The 23,727-nt window shown below is 39.6% G+C and overlaps 1 protein-coding gene across 1 annotated transcript; it reads left to right on the top strand.

The window, feature by feature from the left end:
- The first annotated feature begins 20,658 nt into the window (after positions 1-20,658).
- Positions 20,659-23,456, top strand: LOC131227516 (F-box only protein 13). The gene is made up of 2 exons (XM_058223298.1): positions 20,659-20,850; positions 22,030-23,456. The coding sequence occupies exon 2, from the start codon at positions 22,057-22,059 to the stop codon at positions 23,296-23,298; it is 1,242 nt and encodes a 413-aa protein (XP_058079281.1). The 5' UTR covers positions 20,659-20,850; positions 22,030-22,056; the 3' UTR covers positions 23,299-23,456.
- Positions 23,457-23,727: the final 271 nt, after the last annotated feature.

The raw sequence follows: 23,727 nt of genomic DNA, 5'->3' as shown, positions 1-23,727 counted from the left end.
TTTATTATCTAAAAATTACACCAATCTAACCATTTAATCAATGGCATTTAATATCGCGGTCAAAGTAGCTTAAACAAATATAAGTCCAGCCAATAAACTTTTTTGATCCATCTATTTATTAGTTCCCCTCGTGAGTTGCTTATTGGATTATTTTGTCATCTCATCTTTTGTGTTTTTATCTTGTGAAATGAACTGTTCTACACCTAATTACATTGGTAGACTGGGAGAATCCAATCATTCAACGTGGACCGTCGACATACATTTCAGGGGCTATCACGTAAAAGTAGCACTAATTAGACGATTATAAAAATCCCATCAATGGTCTGTAAATGGACAGTCCAAACACCCATGAAAACGTAAGTCCAGCCAATGATCTGAACCATTCATGAAATAGGAGCACTACAACTTATATTGGTGGTGGGCACCGTATGTGCTCCTAGTTTCACAGGGACATTTGGACAGTCCCATCCATTGATCTGGACTGTCCATTAGGTGCAGTAAACATTTCAATTTGCATCAACAAAATAACTGAACTGAGAATATAAATAAAAAAGAAAAAGAAAAAGAAATGATCACGTATATTCCATAGAATGCTAATTACCATAAGTTCCAGCTGTGCGGAGCCCATCCGTGATGTACATGCAGAATCTACACCGTGTATCTGGTGTGTCTCCTCATATCCACCGTACATCCCAAGAAACATCCGGATCGAAAACTCAGGTGGGAAACAACAGAGATCACTCCCAAAACTTATACATTCACGTTGTGTGGCCCACCTGAGTTTGGAATGGCTTGAGGTTTGGTGTGTGTTTTTGTCCTGGTGGGGCACACCTGATAACTGAGTTGATGGCATATAAACAACGTGGTACTGAGGCACATTCCATATGTGAAAGTTTCTATGGTGGTCATCCCCCTCCCCATAGTCCCTCATTGTTCCCTTTCATGCGGCCCACCTGAGGTGTGGATTCGGATGGATTGCGGATTCTAGGCCTAACATATGGTGGTGCATCTAATAGACGGGTTGGATGGTATTCACACATCACAGCGGGCCCCACAGACCTGGAGCGTATGGTAATTACCATACGTTTGAATGCGTGTGACCATTCCCCTAAAGCAACTTATCAGAACCATGGATCTAGCGAGTCGCTTCATGAGGACGGTTGAATAATCCTAGCCAACCAATCGGCGCCCAAGGAAGGCTCCAGATCCCCATAAACGGTGGTCCACGTGTTTGACAAATGAAAAGGCAGGGCAAGGTTATTTTCGTAATTTCACCCACTGCCTATCGAGATTCCACGCACGAGAGCGTTCACGCGCCCTTCGAAACGACCCCACCACCACCGTGCGGGCCCTTTTGCGCTTTGAAACGACGCACGTTTACCTTTTCGGACAGATTCGCCCCCTCCTTGTTTCATAATGGCAAATGCATCCAACAAAATGACACTTGCTGTCTAAGCAATCTCAGACAAAGACACGTGGCGTGTATAAATGTTGATCTAGACCTTCAAAGTCGTGGTGCCTACTGTGGATGGAACAGAGCCAGAAAATCACACTGATCTAACCGTACAATTTGTGGTCATCAAATGAACGGTTAAAAATAAACTGTTCAAAGGTATAAATTCAACAGGCAGATCGATGGTTAATATTTTATGGGCAGCTTGAATTTTCATCTGTGATCCATTGGAGCAAGTTAATCTCAATCAGGTGGCCCACCAGATTCACAATTGAAATCTAGTGAATCTGGTGGCTTGATGACTGGATAATCCAAGGTCCAACCAAACCGAGTCAATTAAGGTAAGAGTCCCGAGTCAGCCCATCTGACCGAGACTGATTTCACGTGAGTGCACGTGCATAATGGGCCACCGAGGTGAACGGCCTTGATCATTCACACATGTCGCATTAGTACGTGCAGGCAACTCCAATTGTGATATTCTCAAAATGTTATCTATGGTTAGTAAAGTGTCTCAAAATGTTATTACCTTAGGAGATTTGTCGCTGTGACCCACCACACTAAGGACGAGTATCAAGGGCCCGAATGACATCATCATGAATTCAGCAATCTGATCATGCCCAATCATCCAGGAAGCCCACAGGAACACAATAGTGGCTCTTTGAGATTCACCATATTTTATATTTAAATCCACTCCATCCATCAGGTGTGAACCATTATCTTATAAGACCAATCAAAGAAAGTAGTATGGGCCACACCAATATTGAAAACAATATAATGGGCTACAAAACAATGCAGAACTGTCCCAATTTTTGAAACCATATGAATAATGTTGAAACTCTATGAAAGGAACATTAATGTTTCATATAAATCACTTAACGGGAAATGTCTCTAATAAATCCAACGAGTTGAAGGGATATCCATATGATTTGATTGATTGCATGAGTCCTCTGGTAGCATCTGAACGGGGAGGGAAAGCATACAGAAATGACAATTCTTTTCTATTATATTAGTATTAGAATTAGTTAGTGATCCTGACTTGGTGAGTTCTTTCTTTCGTGATGAACTGTTAGCATTAATCGATCATTTTGTCTATGTGGACCGATGAGAAAGGGGGGATTTCGGGAAGAGGATTGTACTATGAGAGAAGCAAGGAGGTCAACCTATTTCAAATATACAACATGTATTCTAGCAATGTAATGGAGTTGAACCCTCATGTTAATCTGAATGAATCAGTATTTCCACAAAGGTCAATCTTTACTTGCTAGGCAAAAGGATAGCAAGCCCGGCCAACTTACAAATGAGATGCCCTGATACGTTAAAAAATTTCGCTTTATCCACTGATTCAATCGGAGGAATAATTAAGACTAGGGTTTCAAATTTATTAATAGAATTATCTATTAGAAATAAATTCTCTAGCATTTGAATCTTTACAACCGAAGTGTTTAATCGTATAGTTGAAAGATAACCCAGAAAATAGAAGGAATGATTGCATAATTAGTTTATATGGATCCTATCTGGTAGAGACCGTAGGTAAAATGACATTGCGGAATTCACTTCAACTATTCATATCAAATAAAGACTACAATACTTGGGAGTTAGTTGAAGGGAAATATCCAAATAACATGTCTTATTCTTTTCAATAATCCATATTTGTAGCAATGAAATACTAGTGTTCCTCCCCAAAATGATATATGATGAAATACCTTGCTTACGTATTATTGGAAAGTGCATTAACATAAATACAGCAGTAAGAAGATGTAACACAAAAGTTTATAAACTATAAAAACAAGTCAAAGTAGATTGACCGACACCCGCACTTCCCCTGAAACCTCTAAGTTCACAAAGGTGTGGTCACGTTGGTGTTTGAATGAGACTGATTTTTATATTTTAGCTTCATCCTACTGATTGGTGCCTAGCTGACGGGTTTGATGAAAGATACAAACCATGGTGGGCCACACACAAACCTGACTAATGGGTTTAATGAAAGATACAAATTAATTATGGAACAATGGATGGCACCGTGTGCATACTCCGGCCTCACCCAAGACAATGGGGCTCTCACCAAGGGGTTACTGGTGGAGCCACCTTGATGCATGTATTATATATATAGGGTCCATCTGTTTTTCTATGTCATTTGAAGTCATTATATCAAAAATGAAGCAAATCTAATTATCAAGTGGACCATAACATTAGAAACAGAGGTGATAAACTGTCCTACCATTAAAAACTTCTTAAGGTATACTTTAATATTTATGTATTGTTTATTTACCATCCAACCTATTGGTAAGGTCATATAAGCCTGAATGAAATGAAAAAACAAATATCCAACAACTTTTGTGGCCCATTAATGGTCAATCAATGTTGTTTCCAACGGTACGTTGCACCCCATGATTGAATTTGCTTCATTAATGTCGTTAAAATAATATGGGAAAACGGATGGATGGTGCGGCCATATAATACATACATCAAGGTGGGCTCCACAGTTAACCCATGGTAAGGGCAAGGTGAGCTCCACAGTTAACCCATGGTAAGGGCTGTACCTAATCCACTCTTGAGACCACCTGTCTACTCTTTATCTATGGACAGGCGGGATACTATGTGCATACACATGATGGGTGTAATTGGGTACCAACCATCACCAGGACCTACCAAGAGACCAACTGTCGTGTTAGTGGCTTTGTAGGGTGTATATATATAGCTGGCCTTCCATTTTGAAAGATCATTTTAGAGCATGAGTCCAAAAGTGAAGAAATTCTAAGGCCGAAATGAACCACCACAGAAAGCAGTAGTGATGATGAATTTTACCGTTGAAACGTTCCTACGGCCTGCCATCCAAACTGTTCATAAGTTCACATGGACCAAGATGAAGGGAAGACTTAAAATCAGCTTGATCCAAAACTTATGTGGCCCTCGAGAGGTTTTCAACAGTAGGCATTCAATCTCCACTACTGTTTCCTGTAGTGTGGTCCACTCAACTTTCAATCTACCTCCGTTTTTAGGCTCAAGCTCTAAAATAATAATTCAAAATAAATGAACAGCATGGATAAAACACATATATCACGGTGGCCCCCACAGAGCCTTAGTCCAACGGAGAGTAGTACCCAATCCCCGCCCCCACAGATTAGAGAAAAGATGAAGGACCCAAATGACATTATCACAACACCATTCATCAGATCATGCCCTAAATCAAAAGATGCCCACAAGAATCCAAGCAAGAGAGAGAGAAATAGAGACAGCTAAGCTAAAGCAGATACTGACAGTTTTGTGTGCATCGAGATCTGTGCAATGCAATGGGGCTGTGGAGCCTTCCTCTGCCACACCTCTATAAAAAAGAAATCGTAATTAACGGCTTTTCTTTCATTTTCTTATTTCTTTTAATCAACCCCTCTCACTCTCTCTCTCTCTCTCTCTCTCTTGGAATTTCTACTCTCAAGGCATTGACTTGTACCACAAAAGAACCCAAGCAGCCAACAAAAGGACATGTTTCCAGACGAGAGAGAGATGCTGTAGCTACTATACTCGCACGGGACTTCATATGGCTTTTGCCCGCGTGAGATTGAGGTTCCCATCGCCTCACACGTGTCAAAGTTTCACGAGTGTGAGTTACATCTACCATTCATCAAGTGGAGAGAAACAGTAGAATATCCATCCACAGAGTTCAGGTCTCTCCACTAATCATCTTAGGCATGGATGTGATTTTAATATGGACGTTTGTCTCTTTTTTTAATCCGAGGACATTTTATAAGTGGGCCCCACATGATGAATGGATCGGATCTTTTCAACAACTTCCAAATTGGCATGTGTGATGAGAGTAGGATTAGGATGGCTATTCTCGCGAGTAGAAATTGGAGGGTCCGAGAGAGAGAGAGAGTGGGAGATTCCTCGACGAGGCTGTGGCTGCTTTTACTTTACAACAGTCAGCCCTACCCTTTGACATGGATGGGTAAAAACCTCTCCTTTTTCTTTATTTTTTTTTTCCTTTTTTTTAAAAAATTATTTTATTTTCCTTTACACGTTAAAATGCTAACATGCGCTTTCGAGGATACTGCTCCAATGGGCTTTCCAATCTTACCGAACCGGATTCCGCGCACGTTAGGCAAACTCTTACCACAAAATTGGTTCCTTTTTCAACAGAAATAGAAGTCCTACTCTCACGAGCACATGTACGAGCATCCTCGCACGTGGTCAAGATCTAGGCCGTTGATTAGATGGGGCACTGAGCTAACGGTCATAAATTCTAAAGTGATTGGCAGGGCTATCTGGGTTGATTTTGAGCCCAGAATTTGAATTGACCAAGGTGGCCCTCTTCAAAATTTTAATTTTGTGCAGCCGGCCCATTAATATCCATGTGGGAGATCCGGACCATCCACTAGGTGGGTCCCACAGAGAGAGACCCATCATAAAAATCAGGCCGACCCGGTCATCAAGCGAGCTGCATTTTAAGAGGAAAAAAAAAACAATTTAAAAAATGTTCACCAACGGTCTATGTCAGACTCATTGGTGGCCCCACCTAATGGCGAGATTAAATCCAAATAGTTTAAAGTATTAGAGGCATTTTAGGACAAGGTGAGTGGTTGAGAGAAGTCATTTGGGTGGTTCCATCATCACAGCAATCCATGTTTTGGATGCTGTGGTATTACAGGCCATTGTAAGGATTATAAGTTGATTGGATGATTTTGAACATCACCGTGCATGGATATGAATTTAGAACATTAGAAAAGATATTTTTATTGCTTGGTTTTCAGTTCCCAAGATCTAAGGGCCAATCATGATTAACGGACCATAGTTTATTTATGATAGTACCTTGAACCTGAATGGTCCATATCATGGTACCATCTCAACATATGGACTCCAGTAGGGTTAGCCATGTTGAGATGTGGCTTTTGCAAAAAATATTGATTTTTAAATATATTTTAAATAAAATATAATATATATTATATAAAAAAGTTTTGAAAAAAGCTTTTTGGGGGGTTTTTAAGAATAGTCCCACATGGAAAAAGGAAGAAAAGTTTTTGTGGTTTAAATGAAAACAGTAGAGTATTATAATATTTACTTACCTAGTCCAAGGACTATGGACCTTGCGTGTTCCAATGAGCACGCGGGCTTAGGCTCGGGCATGGGCACAGGCTCAGTCATGGGCTCAGTACAAGGGCGTGGGCATGTGAGGCAGTGTGGCTATAGAGGCGCTAGTGGCTCACTTCACATGTCCGCATCATGTCGCAGAGGGTCGCTCCTTCGCGACCTCGAGCGAACCGGAGCGAGACGTGTGCGAGTCGCGGTGTGACTAAGTGGCTAAAGCGGATGACTGGATGAAGATGAAATCTAGAAGACTGAATGAGACTCCCTCTGAATGTATAAAGAGCTGAAAAAAGAGTTGTTATAGTAGATCTTTAACAGCTATGCCATTAGTGCAGGGTTCAATAGTAACTGCTTCATGGCTAGCCCAACAGATAGAAAACGGCTAGCCGCTATCTCACAACAATCAGCATGCATCAGCTTAATGGCCTATGCATAATAGTCAGAAAATGGCCATAAAACAACTAGTTTTCTCCAATAGCTATAAAACGGTCATGGAATTTATTTCCCTGTACCATAACTCCCAGCCACCATAGCCTATAAAATGAGGGCCTGGATGGGTTTCCAAGCCATCTCTCAACCCACTCCAGCAAACTCATACGAACTGAGACAGCCCACTACTCCTCTCCTATACTCCAATGATTCCAGCAAGACAGCAAGGGTTAAACCTTTGCTTGAAGAACAGACTAACAGTATAGTCTAGAACGGTTCAACTGGACCAGTGGCTGAAGAACTGGCAAGTACAGTGGTCTAAATCAAATATTCTTCTTCTCACTTTTCTTTTGGGATTTTTCTTTTGTATTTCTATCAAATTGTGTAATAGAGTTTCATTTAGTGGGCCTTCGTGTTTGCTGAACGTAAACCCACACCAGGCTTGTCGTATCCTAGAAGTGGTTTGCCTGTAACCTATTAGCATACTCAATTCACTTGAGTATGGGTAAATAACACTTTAAGGACAGCGTTTCGATGTGCTTCAGCCCATCCTTAGTTTTGATCATCGTGATTTTTCAATTTCCATATTTTACAGAAATATTTTATTATGTAAATTTTACAACAAACTTAAAGTGTTATTTCTGATGGAAGCCAACAGTGTTTCATCCATCAAGTTGATGAATCAGGACTTAATACATCTTGATCAGTTCTATAGAACCAATTATACGATATGACAAGACAAGCTGAAATTTCTCCTAACGGCGCTAAAGATCTACTACATATTAGATCCAAATTTGCAAGTGCTACCTGAAGCATCCGACACAGACACACCTAAACAGGTGGCTGCCTACGCCAAACGTTTAACACCCCATACTTTTCAGTACTCGGGTATTACCGTATAACCATGATTTAGGATAAATGCAAACCTAGCTTAGTGAACATTCACGTGCATCCTAGTTTAAATCTGACCGTCGAAGGTGATCCTCATCCACATATGAAACCACCTAGTAGTCAAATGAAATATACTAAGTATATTATCTTATTTATTTAGTATATTATAAATTTTACACAAACGTGGATCAAAAGAATTATGGACATATTTGGTAATTTATTTATCATATAAATAATGTATAAAAATGTGTTGTAGTAGAGTGATATGTATATAACTAACGTATATAAAAATATTATGAAAATAATGTTATATCGAATAAATATAATGAATAATGGTTTTACAATATATAGTTGAATTATAAGTATTAAGGTAGTATTAAATATCTTTTGTAAGTATGTATACAAAAATCATTAGATACTTTAATGAAATTTTATATTTAACAATATTATTAAATACAAATATAATTTTAATTAAATATGATATTGTATATTATGAATTATGTATATTAATGAATGTGTGAGCAGCAGCATGTGATTAGTGGTATGTTAATATTAAAATTATATTTATATATATATATATGTATGAGATTTTAAATATTGTAATTATAAGTAATATAAAAAAATAATAAAAATTATATTAATATTAGTATCGGTTAGTAATATATGACGAAAGCCTTACAAATGGACCATTAAGATCTTTTAACCGTTGACGTCCAACTTCGGAATCATCCGACCACTAGATTGATGAGAAACCTACTACCATGAACTAAATCAAGTTGTGGGCCCCACCTAAACCTTAGATCTGCCTGATTCTTGGGTCAAAAGACCTGATTGACGCTTCCAAGAAGAATGGATGGTGTGGATTTCCCACAAACACCACGGTGGAGCCTGCACAATTGTTGCATGCGCACCGTAGGTGGTGCACTCGCCGTGCACGGATTTGGAGAGGCTGGTCAGACGCCTCTGACCCGTAGTTTCTAAAACAAGAGAGATCTCTCTCTCTTTCTTTGGTTTCCGTCAGGGGATGAACAACCGTCCAAGTTGGCCCGCCTTCATCATCCATATCAATGATCCAAACCGTCCATCTGATGTGGACGCCCCCCTAACCAAAACCCAATGGGTCCCGCATGTTAGCACGATCATTTGCACACACGAACATGGACTGAGGAGGGTTGTGTGCAACCAAACTTTTGAAAACAGAAAGCAGGCCAGCTGGCCCGATCCTTGTGAGGACCTCTCCTCCAATCACATGCCCTTGTTTCGGACGTACCCAAACCATCCACGCGCTAATCACGTGCTAAGTTTTCTATGCAAAACCAACGCCTATCCCTCCCACGGTTTTGAGAAAACCGAACGGATGTATTCAATCCGGGCCATCCAGTTCTCATCCAACGGCCCTAGAGAGCTAGGGTTTTTCCATAAATAAGGAGGATCGAGTAGCCGCAGCTGCTCTCCTCCTCTTACTGTAGCTCAAGCGGAAACCGACCGTTTCCTTCTCTTTCCAAACCCACCACCCAAGTCTCTCCCAAGCTTCGAAAGAACCCTTCCACAAGCTTCTTAGGACCCATACGAGTCTTCTGAAAGGACCAGATTGGGGGAAGAAGCTGTCATTCTTAATCCACCATTAACAGCGGTCGTCTTCCCCACTGCGACTAGCACGTTTGACGCGACTGTTCAAGCTGTCTTAGTCCAGATAGAGAGAGAAAGGAGAGGCATGAAGGAAAAAGAGAGAAAATAGAAGAAGAAAGAAAGAAAGAAAAAGAATGAAGGAGAGAGATGAGGCTACGACTGTTGCACCACGCCAATAGCCTCGCTGGTGCTCACCGCAGGTCGGGCTTGGTCCCGCAACCCTGCTGGTGTGGGGGTCTGAGTGGAGAAGAAAATGAGAGAAAGAAGAGGGAGAAAGAGAAGGAGAAGGAGAGAGAGAAGGAGACGAGAGAGAATGGCGAGAGAGGGAGTGGCTGCCCGGTTGAGCTCAACCGAGCCAAGTTGGGCTAGGTCGGGCCAAACCCAACACCCCGCTGGACGTTTCCAGCAGGCAGAGAGAGAGATCAGGAAAGAAATGGAGGAAGAGAAAGAGAGAAGAAAAGAAAAATAGGGAGAAGAAGAAGAAACAGAGGAGAGAGGGGGAGGAGTCTGAGTCGACCCGATTTTGACCGAGTCAACTCACTGGGCTAAAGCCTGACCCAAATCCCCAACCATTTTGGGTCTGGTTTAACCCAGCCAGCTTGCTGGATCTCAGATGTTAAAGGAAAATAGGGTGAGAGAAGGAGGAAGTGAGAGAGAATGGTGGTGCTTGGAAGCATCGAGTTGACTGGGCTGAGTTGACTCGCTGAGTCAGTGTGTTGGATCAACTTACTTGAGTTGAGTTGAGTTGGGAAGCAGGTCGTAGGTTCAGGTTGAAGCCAGGTGGAACCACTGAGACAACAAGGTGAGCCCTCATTGAATTTATTTTTCCAAGTTACCATAATTATCACTAATAGGAGCATTATTTAACCATCATCAAATCACTTATACTAATATTAGTATCACAGGCAAATTACAAGTGTTAAACATAAAGTGTTTTAGTCTTCACCCTCAAATATTGCTATTGATAGTTATGAACATCATCATTAAATGATATTATCATGGTATTAGTATAATTTTGTTAATATGATTATTGGATGTTAGTCATCATTATATTATGGTTAGTAAAAATCTCATTATTAATACTTGCATTATATACGAGATTATAAGTCACTATAAGAGTATTAGGTAACGTCGGTATATTTGTTAATACCGGTTATCTAATACTTCTATTATGATTATTACTTCATTCATGGTACAAAAATAATAATAATAATAATAGTAAACAATAGTGATTATAATCAGAGTACAAATCCTAAAATATAAGCCTAGCACTAAACCCTAAGATAAAACCCTAAGTGGTCTAAACCCTGAGTCAATACCTTGGATATAAATAGTGAGTTAAGTTTGGATCTAATGGTACGATTTCATAACTTATGATAGGATCCAAGTCTAAGGGTGTGTGCTCTTCCAATAACATTAGATGGCAAGTCGACAAATAAAGTGATGATTCTTCCCCTCGAGCTTTCCATCTTCTTATTAGATTAAGTTATAATTTTTATTTAAATTCATAATTGATATCTCCCTTTATAATTACATGTGTTAGCTGACGAAAATTGAATTGCTGTATTTCGTACTTTATGATTATCTTATATAATTGCTCATGCTTGTGGATTCCTTTTTGTGGATTGCTTATAGAACTTAAACTGGTACATTAGTGGAAAATTTCTAAGTATGAATATACACTTATACTTGGGATGTAACTTGACTAGTTGTGATTGTAATGAACCTTCGATCTGATGGTTATTAAGTGGTGGTCTAGATGGATCATTGATGTGGGCCTACCATCCAAGGTTGTTGTGTCCAATGGTTTTCAAGGATGGTCTTTTATCGCATGATTTTGATATTCGCCTTATGTGGCTCGTTTTGATACTCGCCTTGCGTGGTTTTGTTTTGATATTTTTCCTATATAGGCTCGATGTTTTATACTGTATAACCATACAATGGTAAGCCCCACATGTTGTAATATGATTGACCACTAGTCGACGGTTTTCCATTAAACATCTTAAGATGATAGTCTCATGAGCCAGGGATGGTGTTAATGGGACACTATGCCCGAGCTGTCGGCCTACGCTGGGCTCTGAGTTCCCCGTAGTGACCTTGAGCTTACCTAAATTGGCTGATTGTAACTGTACGAATAACGGTTTGGCTAATCACGCATCCATAGCATGTTGGCGATGATGGGTGGCTATTCTGGATGCTGTAGCACGTGCCCTTAGGATCTTTGGGGTATCGTTTCGCTAGCTCACAGATCACCGACTATCGACCCCTGTCCGACTGGATGATTTTCCCAGGTCGATGATTTATATGAGTGACGAGCCCAAGTCCGGCTGGATGTGCATCCCCAGGCCGATGTGTATTCATACATTCATGCATTTAAAAAGATTGCATCATGTATTGTTTTGGTTGCTTTGTTGTTTTATAACTATACTTACCTAATGAGGCGGTGTATAATTTTGAGGGGAATTCACACTTAGCTGGCCACTCATCCATCAAATATACAACCATACAGGTAGTGCAGGTGGCCCCTTATAATGGTGAGGAGCAGGCTATGGTTGACAAGAGTGCATGATTCTATTTGCTAAGGGTTGCTATAGGATTTCACAGTTCAAGATTGTTGCAGTTTACCTTGTTTCACATGTAATATTATTTCATTTTGTATTCGTGAGAATGGGGACATTGGTTTGTATAAGTCATTATGGGCAACTACTTGTATATTCTAAATGAAAATTGAAACTTTCCTTTATGCTTACTTGTCCATTCTACACTCTTCTGCTTACTCTGATGAAAGATAAAAGAAAAATATATACTCGACTTTAACCATCCTTTAAGGTTAACACTCGGTTTTTTGGGAAACGGGTCGTGTACTCGGGTCCTTAAAACACGGGGCATTACAAAACGAGTAGAAGACGAACTCGTGTTGAAGACACATTCTGAACGCACTCTTTGACCGCCTGTACGATCTATACTAACATTAATCATCAGCAAAGGAGATCTGGGCCGCTTTGGAGTTCAAATACAAGGCTAAAGAAGAAGGTACCAATAAGTTTCTCATTGCCAGGTATTTTGACTTCAACATGGCAGATGACAAACCGCTGCTGCCCCAAGTCCAAGAACTGCAGCTAATAGTAAATAAAATCAAAGCAAGTAAAATCGATCTTCCTGAATCATTCTAAGTCGGGCTATAATCGCCAAATTGCCACCGATGTAGAAAGACTATAGAAAGAAGTTGCTGCATAAAACTGAGGACTATACACCGGAACAAATTCAGAAACACCTCAGAATTGAGGAAGAATCCCATAACTATGACAGAAAGAATGATAACGGGAATGCCTCGTCCAAGGTACATGCAGTAGTGAATATTAGTAAGAAGAATCTTGAGAAGGATGATTCCTTGAAACGCAATAAAGGGAAATTCAAGAAAAACACTCAAAAGAAGAACGGAAAGTTCAAAGGCCCATGCCATATCTGTGGGAAAACCAGTCACTATTCTCGAATATGCAGAAATCGCAAATCTAAAAAAGAGGCAAATATAGTAGAAGAAGGCGATATTGTGGCTATGATCACTAATGTGAATACCATCCAAGTCAAAGTTTCAGGTTGATGGTATGATACTGCCGCTACAGTACATGTATGTTATGACAAATCAGCCTTCAAAACTTATGAGGAATTGACCGATGGTCAAGAAGTCCAAATGGGTAATGAAGTCTGATCGAAGGTCATCGGCAAAGGAACTGTCGAACTGATATTCATCTCTGGGAAAAAAGTGATTCTATCTAATGTACTGCACGTCCCAGACATGAGACGAAACTTAGTTTCTGGGAATCTTCTGGAAAAACCAGGCATATGGGTGGTGTACGAGTCAGGTAAACTGATTCTGTCTAAAAATGAGAATTTTGTCGTAAAGGGATATGCTTGTAATGGGATGGTTAAGTTTTCTCTGAATGAAAGTAGCACTTCTGCGTATATGGTTGAATCCGTTGGACTGTGGCATGATAAACTAACCCATATAGGGTATAATACCTTGAAGTTCATGGCTAAGAATGGTTTAATCTCATATACAGATAATGAAACCGATAAATGTGAAGTGTGCATACGATCTAAAATGACGAAGAAACCTTTTCCAAGTGTTAAAAGATCTTCTCAAGTATTGAATCTTATGCACAGTGATATCTGTAAGTGAAACGACATTAATGTACAGCACCATACACACCTCAACAAAATGGAATAGCTGAAAGGAAGAATAGAACATTAGTAGAAATGGTCAACTTAATGCTGATAAGAGCAAAGTTGCCACTAAATCTATGAGATGAGGCATTGCTTGTCTAAACAGAATTCCTTCTAAAAAATATAAAATATCTTTACATGAAACATGGAAAGGTAGAAAACCTAACCTAGGATATCTAAAAGTGTGGGAGTGGCTTACATATTGTAGAACCCCTGATCTAAAAAGAACTAAGCTAGGACCAAAAGTTATTAAGTGCGCCTTCGTGGGGTATGCACAAAATAGTAAAGCTTATAGACTACTAGACATAGACTCTAATATAATAATAGAATCAAGAGACGTTGAGTTCTTTGAGAACTCACTCTCCTTGGAGTCAAAGGATAATGAAATCCAAACTCCTAATAGAGAACCAGATAGCACAGCTCCACAGATAGCGGAAGCTCTTGTTGAACCTCTAGGAGTCAAAGGATAAAAATAAAGAAGAGTCTAGGAGATAACTATATAAACTCACAACGCGTCATTTTCCATCTTGTAGAAAGAGATAGAGAAAATGTTATAAGACAAATACCTATAGTGATGATTATATAAGATGATCCTAAAACATATAAAGAAGTTGTATCCTCTAGAGACCCAGCTTTCTGGAAAGAGGTTATAAACGATGAAATAGAATCCATACTGTCAAATCAAACATGAGAACTAGTAAACTTACCTCCAGGTTCTAGACCCATAGGCTGTAAGTGGGTATTTAGGAAGAAATATCACACTGATGGGACTAGCCAAACCTTTAAAGCTTGGCAAGTAGCTACGGATTTTAGACAAAAGGAAGGGATAGATTACTTTGACACATACTCTCTTGTAATTAGGATAACATCCATTAGGATATTATTTGCGCTAACTTCTATACATCATCTTCACATCCACCAAATGGATGTAAAGACCGCATTCCTGAATGGTGACCTCAATGAGGCGGTATACATGTAACAACCTGAAGGTTTCGTTCTACCAGAAAATGAAAACAAAGTATTTAAATTAGTCAAATTTTTGTATGGATTAAAACAAGCACCAAAATAATGGCATGAGAAGTTTGATTCCAAAATACTATCTCATGGTTTCATGTATAATGTAACTGACAAATGCATATATTCTAAAGTAGATGGTAGTGATATCATTATTATTTGTCTGTATGTTGATGACATGTTAATAATAAGTAATAAAATGGAAGGTGTGACTGAAACAAAGATGTTTCTATCTTCCATATTCAAAATGAAGGATCTTAGACAAGTTGATACAATTATAGGTATCAAAGTTAAAAAATATTGTGGGAGTTATGCTTTGTGTCAATCTCATTATATTGAGAAGATACTAAACAAGTTTAACCATCTAAATATAAAGGAAGCAAAAACTCCATTTGATCCAAGTATCAAGCTAAAAGAAAATACTAGAAGAACAGTTGCACAATTAGAATATGCGAGTGCTATATGAAGTCTTATGTATGTTATGCAATGCACTATACCTGATATTACATATGCTATGAGTAAACTTAGTAGGTCTACTAATAACCCCAGTACTGAACATTGGAATGCAATCAGTAGAGTCATTGATTACTTAAAAGCAACCAAAGATTTAGAACTATTTTATTCAGAGTTTCTTGTCGTATTGGAAGAATATACCGATGCGAGCTGGATATCAGTGCAGGGGGCAATAAGTTTACTACAGGATAGGTATTCACCTTAAGAGGTGCAGCTGTATCTTAGAGATCCAAGAAACAGACTTGCATAACGCACTCGACTATGGAGTCTGAATTCATAGCCCTGGCTGCAACAGGCAAAGAGGTTGAGTGGCTAAGGGATCTTCTATTAGAAATCCCTTTCTGTGTAAAGCCTATATCGGTTGTGTCACTACATTGTGATAGTGAAGCCACATTAGCTAGAGCCTATAGCGGCACATATAATGGTAAGTCTAGACATATCAGTCTTCGACATGATTATGTCAGACAATTGATTCGAGATGGAATCATTGCTATTTCCTATGTGAAATCAAGCAATAAACTGGCAGACCCTTTTACTAAACTACTACCGAGAGAGGTAGTAAATGTTACATCTAGAAGGATGGGGTTGAAACTCTTCAACCAAAGTTTCACCAGTGATGGTAACCCAACCTAAAGTCAGAAAATCTCTAATTTTGAGTTTAATGGGTAAAAACAAGTCACTGATATGTAGAAAGTTTTTCAGCAATAAATATAAAAAATCTCATTCATAATAGATAAGTGTTGAGCGTTACGAAAAATGGTTGAGTCTTAGAACTCTTAATGAAATCCAGTCTATAGGACAAGTGTCTTATAGTAACGGAGAAACTGGAAGGATTTCACCTATATGAACGTAGAGATGGTGCCGTCTCTCATGAGAGTTAGGAGTTTTCTCTCGGGATCGTTCACGAAGTAGGATAAGCATATGGCCATTCATTATGCTGAGCAAAATTGTGGGAACTTTAACAAACACATAGCGAATATGTGTGTGGTTTCTCCGACTCTGTTATCTAGGAATAAGTGGTTCAAAGCTACGGCTACCAGTCATTTCAACAGAGTTTTGAGATACTTACACTAAGGAAAGATTAAAATTGAAAGATATCTTTCTTTATGCATATAAATTGATTATTCTCACAGAAATGTTTAATCGAGAAAATATATTTTTAAAATCAAGTGAAGGATTGTTGCACAAAATATTGATTTTTAAATATATTTTAAATAAAATATAATATATATTATATAAAAAAGTTTTGAAAAAAGCTTGTTGGGGGTTTTTTAAGAATAATCCCACATGGAAAGGGGAAGAGAAGTTTTTGTGGTTTAAATAAAAACAGTGGAGTATTATAATAAAATAATGAAATAAGTAACATTGCAAAAAGATTGGTAGATGGTTTCAAAGGTCTTGTTTGCCTGATAATTGGGCCCTCCTTGCTAGTTTTCAACTCACCTTTTCTTTATGATTGATGCACTGCTTTTGCAACTGATGTAAATGCTCATGTTGTCCACTTGCTGCTTCATAGTCAGCTTCAAAAGAAGGCGGTGTTAGCCCAACTTCAAAACTATTGAGCATACTAGCGCGCAACGATTTTGATGTTAAATGTCATCACCACCTCTCTTGAATATTCCGGAGTCTTTCGAAAACTTCCAAACATTTTTGAAAAATTCTAGAATTTTCTAAATTTTCTAGAATCTTTCGAAAACTTCTAGAGTTTAATAGAGTTTTCTTGACTCTTCCAGAATGTTCCGGATAATGCTAAAACCTTCCGGATTCTCTTAGAATGTTCCGGAATATAATAAAACCTTATAGGATATTTGACAGTTTCTAGAACTCTACTGATTCTAGAATCTTCCATAGCCCTCTATAAATATAAGAAGTGTCTCATTATGTACATTCTTAAACAACAAAGAGTGAGTTTAAGAGTGAAAGCAAGGTGTCCAAGTACTAAGAGTTCAAAATAATTTTTCCTTGTGTGTGAGAGTTGTCATTCAAGAGTGATAGTTTGCGAGTATTGTAAAGCATACCCTTGTTGTGTACAAGTATTTATAATAAATATAATTATATTTACTTGTCGTGTTCTACTCTTCATTTGAAGCAGCCAGCAAGCAATGACTTCAAAGCCGTTGCAATACTCCATGTTTGTAGTAAAGCAGGCATTGTATATGAAAGTTTATAGAATTATATCAATCCCGAGTGTGGGAAATCTCTGATGGGGAAGATCCATGAGGCGTAGTTTCCATAGGCTCTACGTGACATTAATGTGACGTATTAAGATAAAAACAAGTGTCTGTTCGTGCAGTTGTACATACAGCTGTGAATTTATGTTACAGAAAATACAGTCTACTACTCTTGCAGGTCAGGTGGCTTCTAGCTGATGGGTTCTTATCTAGAATTACCATGCCTTTTCATTAGAGAAGTTATTAGATACTGTGAAAGAGTATGGTGCCCGATAGGTTAGAAAACTGAAATTATTGTATATGTGGAGGTCATTAATTCAGCAATAAGGTTGTCAATGGGTATTGGACCCACATGTACCAAATGAACTTGACCCCATTTTAATGGGTATTTGACCATTAAGAAATCTGGTCAATATTATGCCTCTCACCCCTTAGACTCGGATAAAAATTGAGTCTAATTGGGTTGGGTCTAAGTCGGATCTAACTAGTTCTGACAATAAAAAAAACTATGTATATATGTGTTAATTATTGTAGCAAAATAAATGTGGTTTCCTAAATGATGTAGAGCAGGTCGTGGACAATTTTATGGCCAAGATGGAACAAAGGAGGCCTGATCGGAGGCAGAAGTGATCTGGACCGTTAGAACCTTAAAACCGGCATACGTCACATATTGAAATGAGTTATTTGATATACCATATATGATATTGAGGTAGGAGAAGCTACTTTAGCAAACCAACCCACTATGCCGGGTTGCCCACGCCGAATTTACAAGATTCAATCGGAATCAACAGTGGAAATTCATTTTATTTCCGTTTTTACTACCTGTAGTAATTTTTAGTTCGATCTAAGACGGGTCTAATTAGAGTTTTGATAGTAAAAACTATGTATATATGTGTTAATTATTGTAGTAAAATAAATGAAGTTTCCTAAGCCACATAAGATAGCCTGTTAACATACCTTGCACATCCGAAGGCCGAAGAAGCACTTTTATATGTGATATAATACATCAATCCAATGGACCCAATCTTCTTCTTCTTCTTCTTCTTCTTCTTCTTCTTCTTCTTTTTTTGCGTTGGTATCAAACCCAACTGGAAAGCTAGATCGAAAACATATGGGTATTCAAAATTGGTTGGATCTGGTCCAGGTCTTCAACAAGTAGCTCGAAAACTGATTGGATCTGGGTCTAGGTTTTCAAGAACCTACCTCTAAACTGGTCGAGCCCATAACCTAATTAGGTTCAGTACGGGTACTATAAGACCCAACCAAAATGGACCCCACGACAGCCTAACTCATCAGGTGGCATGTCTGAACAACAAGGACAATACAATCGTGACATTTATTTCATATGTGCATCCAACTCATTGGCTTCATATTTTCTATTAAGCATCTATACAAGTATAGAAGGGGAATCATCGATGAGAGGCTCCAATATGGCACACGTGTGCCATGTCATCTCGTGTGAGACAAGTTGTACTTGAGCAGTTACTCCTTTTACCATTCCTCGAAAAGGAAAATATAACATTGCTTGCAGTGGCCCACCTTGTATGTATTTTTGTGGGACCTTACTTCAGCAGCCATCAGAACCGTCCACGTGTTGGGCATCTAGGCCTAGCCTGCCACAGGACGGGTCCGGGTCTCATTTTCCCCAGTGGTCCTCTCTGAGTCCCATCCCAAACCGGCCCATTGACCCGTAGGCGCAACTTAGCAAAACGAAAATAAAAAAAATAAAAATAAAATTCTCAATACGTGACTATATTTGCATCCTTCTCTAAAGAGACTAATGAAAGATTTGCGCGAGGAAAAATTTAAGATTAAATGCGCCGCATACTGGTCCACGTGCCATGCGTGTATTAGATCCTAACCGCTTATCTCATAAAATACACCGCGAAAGTACCCTGGCACACAAGATAACGAAAAAAAACCCTACTATTCAGGTGGGCCACAAGTGTAAATTGAATATAGACTGGACCATCAAATTCTGACCGTCCATTTTTCTGGTGTACATGTTGTCCATCCTGTGAGTGCACAGGCCTGATTCTTGGTCAGATGATTTTTGTGGGCCCCAGTTGATGAATGGACTTTCACATTCATACGGCTGAATATAAACCCTACGCCAACATTTCCTAATCATCTACCTTTTTCTCAATCATATGTGACCCATCTGATGATCGACAGACTTTATGTTATCTTTTCTACAGCCGTACATTAGATGAACGGACTGGATCTATCCCTCGTGTGCTAAATTACCAAGTCTACGGGAATCGCTTCTTCATAATCTACTCGCGCGAATCGACGTAAAACATAATTTGTTTTTCTGGATGCCCTTGCGCGGCAGCAGCTGCCTGCCAAACTGGTAGCGCCTCGTTCGAACCGGTCAGTGTCAGCGGTCGGTCACATGCCCACTTTTTCCTCAAAACCCAACCTTCACCGTCGGTTCGGATTCGAAAACGCTTGCGTGACTTTCGCTGACATGGGCCAAACGAATTTATATAGATCTGATCCAACCCGTTCATCAGGTTCGCCGCCCTGTGTTTGGACTGTGACCCAAAATTTATATAGATTCAACTCTCAGGTGATCTATACCGTGGGAAATCGTTGAGATGGAAGCGCTACCGTTAAAATCATCCAAATTGCGTTTCCACCGTAGTGTGCATATGCCGCCTAAATCTACTCATTCATCTTATTTTGCATACACCAAGATGAATGGATGCCCCAAAAATCAGGATATTCCAGTACTCAGTGGCCCACACCACATGAATTTGAAGGCTTTAGGGGTGATCTTAGACAGTTCCTTATGGTGTGGCCTACTTAATTCTTTTATTATAATGATTTTTATAATCCATAGTGAAAATGTTATGAGTCACTTGATGGACGGTGCCGATCTGATGAATGTTTGTCCTGTGTAGTGCTCAGTTAACGCAAGACACCCCTTCGCGAGCCAGGCTAGCATACTCCTTCCGGATTTCTTCTCTCTAAATTGTACCCACACGAGTGCACTTTCACCGTTGCCTCCTCTAACACGTGGATACGAGTTAAGCGTGTGTAAGATCGGAACCGCTCTTCAGAACATTGTCACTGTTTAAACTCCAAGTATGCTCGTTTTCATATACGATATCTAAATCATTGGGATCGAGTGATAAGCGGCTGTGATCATATACAAGTATGCTCGTTTCCACGTGTGAGTCGATTGCATCCAAGGACTGCAAGTAGACTCTCTCTCTCTCTCTCTCTCTCTCTCTCGTGCTAGCTTTTGCTTTTGCTTCCTCTCTTCTCTGTCAACGCAAACAAAAAGAGCTTCCGAGGAAGCTTCGTCCCTCCCTCCCTCTCTCTCTCCCTCTCTGTATCTCCATCTCTCTCCCTTTACAAAAAGAGGATCTCCCCATCTCTCTTCCTTCACTCCGAAGTTCATGTGAGAACGGTCGGGAAGAAAAAAAACCCAAATCCAAGGTGCATTTTCCTACTCTAATGGCTTTTCATTCTTGTTTTGCTTGATGGAGTTCTTAAAAAGATGCGATTTTCGTGGGTTTGATGTTTTTGCTTAGTGTTTTCCTCTCTTTTCTTCGCTTTGGATTGACCCAACTGAGAAAATGGATGGAAAATCTGTTTTGGGTTTTCCTAGTCTGTTTAGAATTGGTTTTATGGCTTTTGGTTGAAAGGTGTGATTTTGATGTGCTTGGTTTTTGAGATAGTGTTTTCTCCCATTTTGGATGGACCCCAGATGGGAAATCTATACTGGGTTCTTCTGGTTTGTGTGAAAGCAGTGATTTTTGTGGAGGTTTTGTTGAGAGAGGTGACTTTGATGTCGTTAGTAACTCTGGGTTGTTTTCCCCTCATTTTGGATTGACCCAAGTAAAAAAAAACAAGAAGGGATAAAAAGATAAAAATGTAAAAATAGTGTTATTGGATTCTTCTCGTTAGTGTGCGAATAGTATTTTTTTTTTTCATTGTCACTAGATGTGATCTTCATGCGTTTGGTAACTTGGGGCAGTGCACTAAATCTTCTTCCTTTTTTTACTTTTCCATAAAAATTGAAAAATCTTTATTTGCTTCTTCTGATTTGTGTTGGAAAGAGCAGTTTTGATGGGCCATTTTGCTTAAAAAGAATGTGATTTTGAGGGCTTTCTGTTTTGGGGCAGTTTTTTTTTTTTTTTGGTATTAGATTTTCAAGTTCTGTGTTAGAACAATCATTTTGATAGTCATCTTTTCACAAGATGTGATTTTGTTTGTTTTTTGCCTTTGAACAGGTGGAAATAGTAATCTGAGCTCTAGTAGCTCGTCTGAAATAGTAATTTTGATGGTTTTTCTTTATTAGAAGATGTAATTTTCTGTTTACAGATTTTTTTTCTATGAAAAAGATGAAAAGTCTGTTTGGGGTTTTCTTGTTTTTTTATTAGAGAATGTAATTTTCTTCCTCCCAAAAGAAAAAAAAGGGGAGAAGTTCATCTCGTCTCTGCGAGATGAGTTTTGATGGATTTTTGTAGGTTTTTGGCTAAAAAGATGAATTGGGTTTTTCTCCTTTTTCATGCTTCTTCTTTTCTAATCTAGTATTTGATTTGATGGCTGAGAGGGATAACATATATTCCTTCCTATGAATAACTCTTTTCTCTCTCCCTTTGATATTTGCAGTTCCTTCTCTCTACATTTCTGCAATCCATGGAGCAAAATCACAACCTCACATTGGCGAAAACTGGAAAGAGAAAAACCCCAGAATCCGAGGATTGTGAAATTTTTGGTGGTGCCTTGTTGGATGGTCTGAATCAAGACCTGCTCGAGGGGGTCCTCTCATGGCTACCCGCCTCCAGCTTCTTCCGCCTCCGTTCAGTGTGCAAAAGATGGAGTTCCGTTGCAGCGTCTGCAACCTTCCGAATCGCCTGCTCTCGGATCCCCTCCAGAGATCCGTGGTTCTTCATGGTGGATCCCCATCTCAACCAATCAATCGTCTTTGATACAACTGAAAGGAATTGGAAGAATCTCAACTACCCACATCTCCTGCGGCAGGACTGTAATGCCAAATCCATCCCAGTTGCCTCGTCAGGAGGCTTGGTCTGTTTCCGCACGGTCTCTGGTGACTTCATCGTCTGCAATCCGATCACAGGTGCCTGTCGGGAGCTCCCCCCAGCAGGCCTGTCCAGCCAAAGTCATACTCTTCACGCTATTGCCATGAGTTCATCTACGCAAGACCCTTCCTTGTATAAGCTGGTCTTAGTCGCTGGTGAATTGCCTTCTCTCACTGTCAAAACCTATGATTCTGTGAAAAACCAATGGGAAGACGACTTCACACTAAGTAGGAAAACCGACAATTTGCCGGAATCTGACATGTCCAGTGACGATACAGTGTACTTTCTCAGCAAGGCCGGAGATGTGGTTGCGACAAACATGCAACGCAGCCCGTCTAAGCAATACTCATCTGTTATAACTGTCGAAAATGGAGAAGAGATAATCTATTTCCTTAGCTTCTCTGGGACGGTCGTCGCATGCAACCTTGCTCGGAAATGCTTCTCCGAGTACCCAAGGCTGCTGCCAGTGTTCTTTGAGTATTCAATTGACGTGGTTGAGTGTAGAGGGGAGATGTTGGTGGTGGTCTTGTGGGAGTTCCTAGAGACAGCAAGCCTAAGGGTGTGGAGGTTCTCTGAGGTGGGCCGTGTGTGGACCCAGATTGCCGTGATGCCGCCAGCTATGTCGCATGAGTTCTATGGCAAGAAGGCAGACATAAACTGTGTTGGGTGCGGCGACCGGATGCTGATCTGCGTGAACTCGGGTGAGTTCAATAGCTACATTATGTGTAATGTGGCGCAGAACGAGTGGGTGGAGTTGCCCAAATGCCTTATTAATGGGGAGGCTAAGGAATTCATGTCTGCATTCTCATTTGAGCCTAGAGTGGAAGCTTGTGTATGAGACTGTTCGGGTGTGTTTGATTGATGATGATGGTTTTGATTTCTTCTTCCCATTGTTGTAAAATGGCCAATGGTGTTTGGCATAAAAAAAAGGCAATGTATGTGTATATATTCTTCTATTTGGTTTCTTTAGTGATGATCTTGCAAGCTCATTTCCTATCCTTTTGGTCCAACAAGGGTAATCTCCATGGCTTCCCAATACCATAATATGGCTATGTTTGGATGTACACTGGATGCAATTTTCAAATTGCAACAAATTGGGTTAGTACCACTTTAGGGTCTGTTTGTTGCACCCAATTTCATTAAATATCTTTTTATTTGGTGCAACCAAACGCACCCAAATAGTGAATAGTCAACACCAACTTGTGACTATGTGTCTTAAATTGGGCTTGAAACTAAATCAGTTGTGATGGTACATTAGGCCCTGTTT

The sequence above is a fragment of the Magnolia sinica genome, chromosome 15 (genome assembly GCF_029962835.1).
Source record: "Magnolia sinica isolate HGM2019 chromosome 15, MsV1, whole genome shotgun sequence".
NCBI classification, from domain to species: Eukaryota; Viridiplantae; Streptophyta; class Magnoliopsida; order Magnoliales; family Magnoliaceae; genus Magnolia; species Magnolia sinica.
Note: the sequence above shows the minus strand (reverse complement) of the source record. Positions and strands in the feature narration are given on the sequence as shown.

What these genes read in the sequence shown, in the direction of transcription:
- LOC131227516 (XM_058223298.1), top strand. Translation starts at nt 22,057, where the DNA reads ATGGAGCAAAATCACAACCTCACATTGGCGAAAACTGGAAAGAGAAAA.